Here is a 13,438-nt window from a genome sequence, read left to right on the forward strand (position 1 = left end):
TGCCAAAGCTCATCGTGAGTTATTCTAATTGAGAGCAGAGTGATCGGAGTAAACTGAGCACATGGTTTCGCAGACATTATATTTCTCTTAGATTTAGATTTACCATATGAGGAGGGCTTAAATAAAGGGCTCACCTATGTACAGTATAATCATACAAGTTCATTATTAACCTCTTTTTGTAGTGGTGGCAAAAAAGGTCTATTTACCCCAAATTTTCCCAAGCTTTCTACCGCATTTTGTAGGCCTCCGTAAGCACATCAGCAGATGGGGATTGCACTGGTGATAACAAATGGACTATCTCAATGTCACCTGAGCAAACTCCATTCATAAATGAAGGCCATGAGATGCAGCTGAGAGCTACAGAAAAATTCAGCTATGCTGACCTTGTCTAAAGAATCTATTTTTGTCAAACTATACATACATTCTTCAATGATTCTTACTGTTAATCTCTATGGATCATTGTAAAGTAAATAATCATCAGATTAACCTATAATGAAAATAGTCATTTGTTGCAGCCCTACGTCGCTGAATCTAAGATCATTTTTTCCGATTCACTCATTTCCTCTTCTTGCTTAATCCTTATCAGCCTTAAGCCCCCACAGTATATATCCCAGCTTACACTGGGCACAAGGCAAGACCACATCCAAAGCACACCACCAATCACAGAGCTAGGGCTGGGCAATATGACAATATATATCGGTAAAAAGATATGAAAATGTCTATTGTATGTGTTTTTCTTTGTCGTCTCCATCGTGATGTCACAAAACCAGCTGCTGCACTGCTTTACGGCTATTTTTACATCATTTTGACGACACTTTACGTTCTAATCCTTGCACGTGGGAATGAACCTGGAGCAAGCCATAGAGGGAGGTGCTGTTTATTGACATGGACATTAACATGGACATTAACGAGCAGAAAAGGACTCACACAGGATTATCCAAAAATAGGCTTTACCATGTGGTTATTTCATATAGACTAATAATTTCTTAAATTACCAGGAAGCATGATATATTGTGATATATATTGTTATCAAGATATGAAAAGTCCTATATTGTGATATAGGATTTTGGCCAAATCGCCCAGCCCTCCTCAGAGCTACCACTGGATTTTTTATATTTGCTAGACAGCTTCTTCCGGAAGAAGGAAAAAAAAATCCTAAAACAGGTGAAAATGCAGCAGATGGAAACTGCAATATGTTGTCGTGTTTTAGACAGAATATCAGCATTACTGCCTTAATGAATGGACTTTTTTGCACACATATTTTTGCTGTATTTTAATGTGCAGGTGTTTGGGAATTCCAGCACATTCTAGCAGCCTGAACCAAGCCGCCCCCCCTAGGGTGGTCGCACCTTTGGTATCACCTAATTGATGCCTTCTTCGACTGCCTGTGACGTTGCTCCAATAGCATCATGCCATGAAGTAAAAGCCCCCACTCACTCTCTCCTCTCCTATTCGCATGCACTTTACAGAGCCACTGCGCTGCTCACGCCGGGGAAATCACGCTGAGACACCCCGTGCATCTTCCCTGCAAAACTGTCTGACAAAACCAGAGGCGCACACACACACACACACCTGGAAACAATGCTCTCACAAATTCAAGAAAAGTTACATAATCACACATGTGGGAGATTCGCAAATAGGCTCAGCAAATACTCCTTATCCGTCTGACAGTGTCATCACTGCTGCAAAGGGGGCCAAGGAAATGAGCTGTCACATCTGTCAAAGCTCACCAGTTCAATAATAAATCATCACTACTGGAGCCTAACAGGCAAAATAAGGTAAAAATAAAACTGTAGAATATTGCCAATAGAAATGTTACTGGAAACAGTCATTATGCAGTCAAGAGATACCCAGTCTAAGTCCACTATTTCAACTTCCCACACTGCACAGCAGCCAGTCTGTGGGATGAAAATACACACCTATTTGCCATATGTGCACACAGTCTATACCGCCAACGCACCGGCAGCAGCCCCGGCGTCACACGGAGAACCACTCGCCGCCAACACACCGAACCCCGGCAAACAAACACTCTACTCTCACTACGTCGTACGGTCATCAACCGCCGCCGCCCCGCTTACCTCCGATGGTGACCCGCTCTGTCTTTCTTCCCCTTCGGCCTCCTTTTTCTGGCCTGGATGGCCATCACTGTCGGGGTGAGGGTGTGTTTATCCGCGGGCATGACCGACGTCCGTGTCCGGGTTAGGGTGTAGGAGGGACGGGGAGAGAGAGAGAACAAACACACATCATCAGACTGGCTGGCACGGGTCATTTAGCGTCGTTTAGCATGCCCCGGTTGGTAGGCTTTCTAACACGCGTAACTTCCGCTACCTTTAATAACAAATACAACACCAGATGTGTGCACGCTGATCCGAGTTAAAAGGCAGAGGGATACACACCTTTCCTGGAGCTCATGTTTCCTCCTCTTCCCCTCTGCAGGAGCGGGCAGCTCGGTGGCAGCAGCCGGATTCTCCCTACCTCTTGCTCACACACATACACAAGCTCACACACACTAACCGCTATCAAAAAGTGGCTCGCGCTCCCTCTGCCGTTTGAAACGGGAGTCGCGTGCAGTTCTGCAGGGACCTGCGGTACACTTTACTTAAAACAAATTCTAGTTTCTTTGTGTGTTTTTGTGGAAGAGAGTAAAAACTGTAACAATCTTAATATGTTTTATGGAAAAATATGTTTTTCTTTTATCAATAGCTTCCATGTCATATTGTGCTCAAATCAATTTTTAGTGCAGTCATTACAGACTTAACACTCGTTAAGTGTTAAGTGACTGAGGGGCTGGATGTGAGTCCATGTCACGCGGGGGGTTGGAGGGGGGTCGGGGCCTTGTTGACGAGGCTGGCAGCAGAGGGGAAGAAACTGTTCCTGTGTAAGGAGGTTTTGGTCCTGAGGGACCGCAGCCTCTTGCGAGAGGGGAGGGTCTCAAAGAGTCTGTGACCCGGGTGAGAGGGGTCGGCCACAATCTTACCTGCACGCCTCAGGGTCCTGGAGGTATACAGGTCCTCGAGAGATGGCAGATTGCAGCCAATCACCCTCTCTGCAGAGGGTATAATATGCTGCAGCCTGCCCTTGTCCTTGGCAGTAGCAGCAGCGTACCAGACAGTGATGGAGCAGGTGAGGATGGACTCAATGATTAAGGTGTAGAAGTGCACCATCATTGTCTTTGGCAGGTTGAACTTCTTCAGCTGCCACAGGAAGTACATCCTCTGCTGTCCGATGCTCTGCTCCCACTTGAGGTCCTGGCTGATGATGGTCCCCAGGAAGCGAGAAGACTCCACAGTGGAAACAGTGGAGTCGCTGATGGTGATGGGGGCGGGTGTGGCTGCTGTCTTTCTAAAATCCACAACCATCTCCACTGTCTTCAGAGCATTAAGCTCCAGGTTGTTATCACCACACCAGGTCACCAGATGGTCAATCTGCCACCTGTAGGCAGACTCGTCCCCACCAGAGATGAGTCCTAGGAAGGATACTCAAACGGTGCTAACTGCAGGGCAGCAGGGTGGTGTGGTGGTTTGCGCCGATGATTCGCAGCAAGAGGGTTCTGTCCTCTGTTAGAAAGGTATTATTTAAGAGAAATCATATGGGATCCAAGCAGGAAACTTCAAAACAAATCATCGCTGAATGCTCAATAGAAGCTCAGTTAAAAGTTTCAAGAGCCACTGGCAATAGGACTGAATGCAGGTTAGAAAACAGATCTAACCTATTGTATAGTGGAATTAAAGACACACCGTAACACCATGAAAGTGTTATCAGGGCTCCTAAATAATAGTACATGCATATTGACTTTCTAGAGTGTGTCTTCTTTTGTGAAATGAATTTTTAATGTGTTGCGCCATGACACTTTGCAGTGACCTCTTTTCCATGGGATATTACGCAGCTTCCCAGTGAAAAGGCACCGCTGGGATTCGAACCCAGGATCTCCTGTTTACTAGACAGGCGCTTTAACCAACTAAGCCACGGCGCCGCCGACAATCTCAATTAATACTATTATACACACCACCACAGGAAGAATGGGACGATAATGTGTTAGAAATGACGCATTTACTTTGAACACATTATGTTATGGATTTTCTTTTCATTTTGTATATTTTCTACCACAACCTAAAACCTACTCTTCTCTTTCGTTGTTCTTGTGAATATTATACAACGGGTGAATCCAGACGCCAAATGTTCAGAAAATGTCTTCAGCAACCACAATAATGAAACTTCTGTAGTTGAAAGTGTACACTAAGGTCTGTAACGGTTAGAGCCAATGACCCAGAGCAGTTCAGCGCATGAGTGACGTCAAGCAGACTCCGTGATTGACAGGTCCTTAACTAAACGTTTGCAGTGGGCGGGACCACAGGGAACGTTCTGTTTCCGGAACTAACCCCATACACATACACACGCACGCACACACATACACGTGTATGAGAAAAGCTGGCGTACGTGCTTTCCGTACTCTTCTGATTATCACCAGACCTAGGTAAGCTAATCTAGTTTTGTATAGAAACAATAGTGTCTTTCCCCCCATTTAAACCGACGTTTAATCTTAGCATTGCTTCTAGCGATGTTAACCTTAGCAAGCGATGTTAGCTTGCAGCTTCATAGATGACAATGCGACTGCGTTAGCGACTTTGCTAACTTTGGAGTGTTCAGCAGTACATTCTATGTGTCTTTCAGTTTCTGTGTCAAGCTTGGATACGCAAAGAAGTCTCTGCAGGTGTTTGACAGCTGGAATGCAAATAGTGTTCCCAGGACCAACAACTGTCTTCTCCTACGTCAGCTCCCTAAACAGTAAGTCAGTAGCATCGTTCTCTAGGCCGTTACTGTAGGTGCAGTTGGTTGTCATTTCTCATGCAACTACTGCAACGCAATATTAACAGCTGTACTTTTAACTGACTTCAGTGCAGCAGGTTTCAATTCGAGTACAGTTGTAATATGTTACAAGTTATGGTGTATGAAACAAAATGTAAATTATACTCGTGCATTATAATTAAAAAATAAATCCTGGCTAATTGTGCTCCAGTTACATAGAGTTACACTTCCACATAAATGTAGTTGAAGTCCAGAATTTAGTCCCTGGTTTAGTTATTTAATGTTAGACGAAGGAAGGCGTTATGGCACTGAGCTTTGTTACAAGACCTAATTTACATCCTTGGTGCATAGACAGCAAAGATGCTTAAGTCCTGGTGACAAGGCATAAAATTACACTGGCATCTACAGGATATTCAGTTTTCTACCCCCAAAAAGGGCGTGGCCTTGCAGTTTTCCTAGGTACCTGTGTACTCACCCTCACATGTTCATAATTATAATTATTGGCATTGTTGTATTTTGAATCATTGAATCATGGTTTCTGTGTTCCTGATGTCACAGGTTGTCTCTGATGGCTGATTCAGAGCCTGTGCCTGCCCAGGTCGGAGAAAAGAGAACCTGTCCCGAGGATAAAGAGGAAGACACACCTTCAAAGAAACTCAGAGTTGACGAGGATAACAAGAATGGAGGCCCTACCCATCCGGTTGAGGAGGAAGAGGCTGAGGGCGAAGCGGGTGATGGAGAGGAGGATGGTGAGACCTTTGCTAACATGATGAAGCATGGCCTCACTGAGCTGGACGTGGGCATCTTGAAGTATGTCAGTAACCATGAGGGCTTCTCAGGAATCTTGAAAGAAAGGTTTGTCCAAGCAAAGACTTTCCTTGTTTTCTCTTCAAAATGATTCATTTTGGATTGTTTAACAGATAATTTCTTTGGGATTTGTTCTCAGATATTCGGATTTTGTGGTGCATGAAATCAACAAACAAGGCAAGACAGTACATTTAGATGATCTCTCAATCCCTGCAGAGGCTGAGGTAAAATATTTGATTACATTTCAACCAGTGTTAATTTTCTTTTCTAATACTGAGATGTAACTTTTAAGGCTGGATCTATAACTTAACTGTGATGGAGGATCAGTCAGAATTTCAAATGCCGTCATTTCTTGTGGAACCCAGTTAGAGAGTAAGCACGGTGGTCAAATGTTTGTATTGGTTGATATTGACACTGTTAGGAGAACTTTGTAGTAAGAATCTGTCACACCAAGATACACATCCTTTGTCATAGTTTTATGAATTGATTTCAATTGACAGCCTGGATCAGGTCAGATAATGCTTACTAATGGCTTTGTTTTATTTTTCTTATTAGAGTGTCCCAGAGGTTGAAGAGCCGCCAACTGAATCTGATGTGCTGACTGAAGAGCAGAAAAAGCAGCTTGGGGAGTTGCAGCTCTTCAGGAATAAAGAGGAAAATGTCTCTATTGAGGTGAGTTTACACCTGGTGGATTTATGACATGACCTAAGGTGGGGTATGCAATTCTGGAGAAAGATAGCTGATATTTCAGCTCATGGTCAGACAAATACATCCCTCGCTTCAGTGCACATTGAGAAGCTTTGCCCTCCAACTTTATGGACACATATTGCCAGGGAAACAACTCTAATAATAACTAACTGACAATAAGCAATATGGTAGAATACTGAGCATCTGCTGCCACTGGGTAAGTTACATTCAATAAGAAGACACAATATTTATCTCTATCCTAGTGTAGCTTTGTTCCTATTGGGTGCTGATAAGGAATAGGGAGTGAACCTGGCAAGCAGTGGTCGCAATACACTGCACAACACTGTCTGCAGTAGTAATGCTGTTTGGCTCAGTTCGATCCTCTCTCTTTGTTGCATATATACAGAGAGACAGACAGAAGACTGTGAGGAGATATCCGCTGAATTTAACAAGTGCAATCGCAGACCCCACCTCTAACACTTTCACAAGGGCCCTCTTGTCGGCGGATGTATTTTTTGATTGTTTTAAACTAGGGCTGGGTTTGAAAAACAGATTTTTCCGATTCGAATCGATTCTAATTTGAATGACCCGATGTCGATGAATAAATCCCGAGATCGATCATTAAAACTATGTGTAAAAACTTGTCTGATCACTCTTGTTTCTCAGCGTCCCTGAACGCAGCATGACTTAGCGCATCCCACCCATATGGCCCCCTTAAGTAAGGTGAAAGTGCTGGCAGAAGGGGCTGTGACCAGGCCTCTACAGATTATTATTTGCAGAATTTTGTTTAATGAAATCCTTATTTCTACCTATCTGTAGGTGGCGGACGATACAAAAGAGAAGCGGACGCTGGTCCACAAAGCCATCAAGACTCAGTTTCCTGGTCTGGAGACAAAGACAGAGGAGAAGGAAGGACGCAAGTTCATAGTGGCTTACCACGCTGCTGGGAAGAAAGCTCTGGCTGGTATGTGGAGAACAAACAGCACCACACGTTAGCCTTAAACTATCTGGAATTCTTGACGAGTGAATTGTTTGAAAGATCAAAGAAGGCATTTTTTGCATGTCTGCCTTCAGCTAATCTGCTGCAATGCATGTGATAAAAGCTGAATAACAGAGCATTTCAACAAGATGCATGCACTGGTGCATGTGCATGATCAAGGTGCCTGCATGACTCTGATTCCTCACTAATCAGTGGAATGCTCATACGTAGGTTTTCACTTTATAAAAACACAAATTAAAAGACAACAAGGAAGAAGTATTTAGTGTCGTGGTGCATTGAAGTTCCCTGCACCCACAATACACTCCACTCTCAGGCCCGTGCATGCCATCTCACCCCTGACCTGTCCCTCAGTCCTCAAGCATCTCTTTCTTAGTAACATTATTCTATCCTCCTTTTGCTTTTCTCTGATGGATAGAGGTCAAAACGACTTCAGGTAAGAATCTATTCTCCAAGCAGCAAAGAGGAAGTGGTTAAAACCTAAACAGGGGTTAGGTATCTTTTACCAGATGGGGTTTTGGTTTTGTAACTAAACTTTAAATGTGTAATTAAAGATTAGCTTGTCTCCTCAGGTAACCTTGAATAAGAACAAAATCTGTTGAGCTAGAGCTGGAGTATTGAAAGTGATTTGTATTTTGGAATATATGAATTATTTAGCTCATCTTTTCTTTCAATACGACCTTTTTTTTCTGTCTCCATTAAAGCTCCAAGGAAACACTTCTGGCCTAAAAACCGTGGCAGTTTCTGCCACTTCGTCCTGTACAAGGAGAACAAAGACACCATGGATGCTATCAATGTGCTGTCAAAGTTCCTCAGGTGTGAATGTTCTACTTAATTTGTAATAAGTCCATTTGACCAATGAAATGTATTTGTAGTTAAGATATGTATAATACTGCATGTCTTTATAGGCTTAGACCCAACATGTTTTCATACATGGGAACCAAGGACAAGAGAGCCATCACTGTGCAGGAGATTGCAGTTCTCAAGTAAGTGTGAAATGCTTGTAAAGAAATCACAACTTTAATTAGTTTGCTTTCATTTTCAAATTGTCTGTGGCTGGTTTGAAAACAGGTGTCGTGCACATGTAGCATCCTGTCAGTGCTTGAGATGTTTTGCGGTTATAAGCGGATGATCTCTGGTGGATCAGCTTTTTGCACATGATCTGTAATTTAAGAAAGCTTTTCTCTGTCCTCTCAGGATCACAGCAGAGAGGCTGGCTCACCTCAACAAGTGCCTCATGAACCTTAAGCTGGGAAACTTTTGCTATAAAAACCACCCTCTGAAGCTGGGGGAGCTGCAGGGAAACCACTTCACTGTGGTCATCAGGTCAGTCTATGGCTTTTATGTAGATGTTTCACTTCAGTAGGAATCCTTGCAGGCCAAAAAAACATTTCTGTTTTTACGATGACAGTGTTTTCCCTGATAAGGTATATATTTAGCGATTTCTCTGTCCAAACAAGTAATGTTGTCAGGTCGCCTCTCTCATCTTAAAGTTATTATCTCAGAGATCTCAATTTTGTTCTATATGGCAGCACTTTATGGTGATAAAGGGCACACTTCCCAGATAACTAGATGTCTACGGTTGGCTCCCTTTTGTTACGGTTTTAACTCTTGATTTTCCTCGCTGACGGTCGCTTTCCTTTTTAGACTGTTTGCCTTCATCTGAGGGTCCAATTTGTTTCTTTTTCTTTGGGTTTTCACTTATTGTTGAAGTTGTATCTGTAGTCATCCATCTTTTCTTTGTTTGTTCAGCCATAGTAGATCACTGTTTACTCGCAACACTTGCAGAGAGCGGAAAAGCAGCTGCTTAGCTCCGCCTACCCTCTCTGGCAGACCAGCCACTGCTGGGTGATGGAAAACGCGTCACTAACTGGGCGCTGCTTGTGTTTTTTTTCCGCGCAAGTCGCACCAGACATTTATTTAAATGAAAAAAAGTTTGAGATTGTATCTTTAACTTTAAATCTGTTGACGTGTTTGCTGAATTGCAGCATCATGTTTAAATTTGTCCACTGCTCAACATATATTGTATGGAATTGTGTTAACAGTTTTGTTAACTAGTTCAACTCCTACAATACTACAGTGGACCAATTAATAATAAAATGGTACTTCAGTTTATTCTTCTGGCATGTTCCTGTGTCCAGTTGATCAAAAGTAATCTGGTTGACATGTTTGAAATGAGTCAGTCCAGCAAGATTTCATCCTTGAAATCCACCCTCAATCCACGCTTTTGCTTTGGATTAAAGTTCTACTCGACACTGTGTCTGTTCTTGTCAGTGTGTTAACTCATTTTTCATTATCATTGTATCTGTTGATATATCTTTGTATCAGGAACATCTCAGGGACAGATGAGCAGGTCCAGCAGGCCGTGACATCCCTCAAGCAGACGGGCTTCATCAACTACTATGGCATGCAGCGCTTTGGCACCACAGCTGTGCCTACGCAACAGGTTGGCAGGTAAGGTCACTACACTGAGGTACTGACATTAATCATAACTTGTTATAACCTATTACAGGATGATACAGTCAAGTCTTACTCACTCCTTATGTTTTGGGGCAGGGCTATCTTGAGAAATGACTGGAATGAGGTGGTGGATTTAATTCTGAAGCCTCGTCCCGGAGGTAGTTTATTTTTATTACTCTTCTTTTCCATTGGTAACGTGTTAAAAAGAGTATTTCAAAACCTTCCTACGTGTTTCCTGCTTCCCTCAGCTGAGAAAGAATTCCTGGTCCGCTGCAGGGAGGAGTGGGCAAAGACTCAGGACCCAGAGGCAGCCCTGAAAAAGCTGCCTAACAAGCGCTGTGTGGAGGGGCAGCTGCTGCGAGGCCTGTCGATGTACGGCAAGAAGAACATCGTCACTGCCTTTGGACTGGTTGGTTTTTAATATTGATGCTACAAATGTTTGTTAGACACACAGAACATAAAGGAAGTAATGCAGCCAGCAGAGAGTTCTCAGGCTACATCTACACTGCAGGATTAAGATTCTTCCAACTGTGTAAATTCAAAGCAGGATGCTACTTTAAAAAGAGCTGTCAATTTCATTTACCCTCCATGGATGTTGACTTGCAGTTTCTTTACATACAAGCAGACAGGTTTCTAATCTTTCTGATGAGCTGTGTCCGTTCTTTTTTCAGATCCCTCGTAACAACCGTCTGATGTACATCCACAGCTACCAGAGCGTGGTGTGGAACACCATGGTGAGCCGGAGAATCGAAGCCTTCGGCCTCAAGGCTGTGGAGGGGGACCTGGTGCTCCGAGGAAGTTAGTGACTAACATTTTCTCAGCTAGCTTATGCTTTGACATTTTTCATTCCTTTCCTTATCTGGCAAACCACACTTTATTTTAAAGACTTTGAATGGATAAAGAAAAACAAGGTATAATTTGTTCTTAAGTGACCAAATCAAGCAGTTTTTTTTAATTCACTTAATATCATGGGATTTCAATTTTAAGCGTCATGACCCCTAAAAATGTCTCTTAAACAGCATTACATACTCATTGTGTTAAAAAGGAAATGCTTTGTACTCATGTCGTTTCCAGCCACGGCATACGTGCTGTCTGCAGAGGAGGCCGAGAGTCACTCCATCCATGACATTGTGATGCCTCTACCTGGATTTGATGTCATTTACCCGTCTCATCACGGTAAGAAGTGGCTTCATATGATGTTTGAATTTATTTATCTGCATTTTATATCAGAAAGGTAGCTGTGAAAAATACCTTTTGGTGGTTTGAAAACAAAGGTATGGGACAATAGCATCTATTACTCTTCGGCTAAAATGGGTGAACATTTTATAAAGTAACAAAAAGAAACACTCGTCAGTGGTTTAGAAAAGTTCAAAATAATTGGCAGAGAAGAAGAAACAAAAGTTGGTTCTGAGCATGTGCTAACTTGATGTGTCTCTGTGTCAGTGGGTAAAGGTTACGGAGAGCTGCTCACTGCAGACGGGTTGGACATCAACAACATGAGACACAAAGTGAAGGACTATTCTCTGGCCGGAGCCTACAGACGCATCATCATCAGACCCAGTGATGTCAGCTGGTAAGCAGCAAATTGAATACTAGTATAGTATTTCTTAATATGGTATATCACTGTTGTATTAACCTGTTTATATTGTAATACATAAGCTGTTATTGTATACTGCAGCTGTTTAGATGCTTTATTTCAATTCTTCTGTAGTACTGCAGTTACTCTAACCGTCTCTTACTTGGGGTGTTTGTTGTTGTTTGTTTTCTGCAGGGAGGTGAATCAGTATGACGACCCCAGGATCTCCCTGGTGCACAGTGACTTTGAGAAACTGGAAAACAAACCTGCTCCCATCTTCCACACAGGTGAGCTCATTCAAGCGTTGTTTTGGTTTGTGTTGGAAAGTGGAAAGGCTAATCAATGCTGGATTTAGATTTAACATGCAGATTTGTTCAACCTAATGTAAGATTATGTCCCTATATCCTTATATCAGCATAACTTGTTTTTTTTGACACAGAGCAACAAACTTTGAAAACAACACTGACATATTATGAACCTGTAGAGTTTAAATCAAGAGCTTATTAGCAAAGGGAACTATGATTCCCTTGTAGCCTGGCTGACTTATCGGAATATGCCTCCACTATGAGGGTGAAGAGAAAAATGCAGCTGAGCTCCTCAGAATCATAATTAAACATAAATAAACTTAAAACTGTTCGTGCAAATGCTATTTTCATCTTGTTTTTTGAATGCTTATACTTAAAATACACTCATGCTGTTACACTGCCCTCTTTCTGCGGACTCTGATGAAGTATTTCTCTCATTCCTCCATCAGAGGGGAAGTATCGGGCTCTGCGGTTGGAGTTCTCCCTGCCTCCTTCGACCTACGCCACTATGGCGATCAGAGAGGTCCTGAAGTTGGACACTAGCATCAAGAAACAGACACAGCTCAACACCACCTGGTTCAACTGAGACTGAGTAAACCCGACTCCCGCTTCAGGCAGCGAGGCACCTGTCTACTGTGGCTACTTACTGTTGTGAGTGCTATTAAGTGTATAACTGTATGCGTGTGTGTGTGAGAGCAGTTCGGTTCTGTCTGAAGTACAAAGAGCAACAACTTATCATTATTCAACCTTTTTGTTTGTTTTTTTTAAAGATAATTTTTTAACTTGCTCTAAGGTATTTCTATGCTATAATGACTCAGCATATTCTCACAATGATTTAAGTGAACCTTGTGCTTTCAGGCTGCAGTGTCATACAGTCACATCCTGCTGCACAGAGGGCTCAGCATCCCCTTTTTGTACAGAAGAATTAGTTATTGTTTTTTTAACTCTGAGCTGAATGTGTTATTTGAACAAAACTCTTAAAGAGAGAAATTAAAATTGTTGAGTTTATAGTTTGTCCGTCTGTTATTAAGCTTTGTGTTATTTGCATGAAGAGGGATGTGCTGTTCCACCCATACAGTAACAACACATTCTAAGTAAGGCCTTACCACAGGAAGATAATTAGCGACACAATGTATGTCTAACCCTGTGATCATATGGTGTCAAATAATTATGTGGATCTCCAAAACTAGGGAGACGCACGTAAACGACTCATCAAGACCAACAGCTCAGAAAGTGTTCTGGAGAAGCAGCCAGGGAGCTCGCTAAAATGCACTTCCTCAATCTAGGACGCCCGCCTCCGATGTCATGTCTTGTTCAAAGTCGTCAGGTTTGAAATTTAGACTGCAGACCCGAAGATTCTTTAGGCGAACGACCGGTATATTCTCGTCGTATTTCGGAGTCTGTACCGCTCTGAGCCATTTCCTGCAGCGATCAATGTCCTTGGCTGGAAAAGGGTAGTATTTCACTCCAGCGTCTCGCGCTGGACCGCTCCTTTCAGAGGGAGCAGCGCAATGCACGCTGGGTGTTGTAGGAATGTAGAATGGGTGAAACCCCGAGCTGTTTATACAACTTTCTCCACAGCTATGGCGCCAGTTTCAAATATTATTGCTTCTATTGATTACAGAGAGAACACCAGCTTTTTTCAGAGGTGAATTGCTCCTTTAATTTGTCACTGATGCTCAGAAACTTATCTTATTAATTCTTCTATTTTTGCTCCCATGTAGTTTGTAATATGGTACTAGGTTTTCATAGATAGCTGCTGTGAACCTTTAATGACTTATTCTAGTAAGAAAAGTTACC

The 13,438-nt window shown here is 42.6% G+C and overlaps 2 protein-coding genes and 1 non-coding gene across 6 annotated transcripts in view; 1 reads left to right on the forward strand and 2 right to left on the reverse strand.

Moving 5' to 3' along the window:
* srpk2 (SRSF protein kinase 2) overlaps nucleotides 1-2,477 on the reverse strand; it is an 86,357-nt gene extending 83,880 nt beyond the window's left edge. For both annotated transcript variants that reach the window (XM_069686144.1, XM_069686145.1), the window contains exons 1-2: nucleotides 2,397-2,477; nucleotides 2,079-2,145 (exon numbers count right to left, since the gene is read on the reverse strand). In XM_069686144.1, the coding sequence (XP_069542245.1) occupies nucleotides 2,079-2,145; nucleotides 2,397-2,412 (83 nt within the window). In that variant the 5' untranslated portion in view covers nucleotides 2,413-2,477. The remainder of the gene's footprint in view (nucleotides 1-2,078; nucleotides 2,146-2,396) is intronic.
* Nucleotides 2,478-3,899: 1,422 nt separating this feature from the next.
* On the reverse strand, nucleotides 3,900-3,973 carry trnat-agu (transfer RNA threonine (anticodon AGU)). Its single transcript has one exon. It is a non-coding gene; the product is annotated as a tRNA-Thr (tRNA).
* Nucleotides 3,974-4,419: 446 nt separating this feature from the next.
* Nucleotides 4,420-12,639, forward strand: pus7 (pseudouridine synthase 7). 3 transcript variants are annotated; one of them, XR_011309717.1, is made up of 19 exons: nucleotides 4,420-4,474; nucleotides 4,672-4,785; nucleotides 5,365-5,661; nucleotides 5,753-5,837; nucleotides 6,169-6,285; nucleotides 7,120-7,264; nucleotides 7,716-7,733; nucleotides 8,002-8,113; nucleotides 8,206-8,283; nucleotides 8,495-8,623; nucleotides 9,626-9,751; nucleotides 9,854-9,915; nucleotides 10,006-10,166; nucleotides 10,429-10,555; nucleotides 10,832-10,933; nucleotides 11,201-11,330; nucleotides 11,529-11,620; nucleotides 12,088-12,289; nucleotides 12,497-12,639. XR_011309717.1 is itself a non-coding variant. In XM_069686481.1 (18 exons), exons 3-18 carry the CDS (start codon nucleotides 5,375-5,377, stop codon nucleotides 12,222-12,224), a joined length of 1,908 nt encoding a protein of 635 aa, XP_069542582.1. In that variant the 5' UTR covers nucleotides 4,420-4,474; nucleotides 4,672-4,785; nucleotides 5,365-5,374; the 3' UTR covers nucleotides 12,225-12,639. The 3 variants fall into 3 exon arrangements, 2 of the variants coding, with proteins under 2 accessions (XP_069542582.1, XP_069542583.1); XM_069686481.1 differs by having other exon boundaries at nucleotides 12,088-12,639; XM_069686482.1 differs by lacking the exon at nucleotides 7,716-7,733 and having other exon boundaries at nucleotides 12,088-12,639.
* The last annotated feature ends 799 nt before the right edge of the window (nucleotides 12,640-13,438 follow it).

Source organism: Semicossyphus pulcher, unplaced genomic scaffold (genome assembly GCF_022749685.1).
Source record: "Semicossyphus pulcher isolate SPU_LCO1_2020_fin unplaced genomic scaffold, fSemPul1.0.p SCAF_8, whole genome shotgun sequence".
Taxonomy (NCBI): Eukaryota; Metazoa; Chordata; class Actinopteri; order Labriformes; family Labridae; genus Semicossyphus; species Semicossyphus pulcher.

Coding starts and splice junctions, on each gene's coding strand:
- pus7 (XM_069686481.1), top strand. CDS start 5,375: ATGGCTGATTCAGAGCCTGTGCCTGCCCAGGTCGGAGAAAAGAGAACC. Junction 8,284..8,494: donor CAGGAGATTGCAGTTCTCAA/GTAAGTGTGAAA, acceptor CTGTCCTCTCAG/GATCACAGCAGAGAGGCTGG. Junction 10,167..10,428: donor TCGTCACTGCCTTTGGACTG/GTTGGTTTTTAA, acceptor TTCTTTTTTCAG/ATCCCTCGTAACAACCGTCT.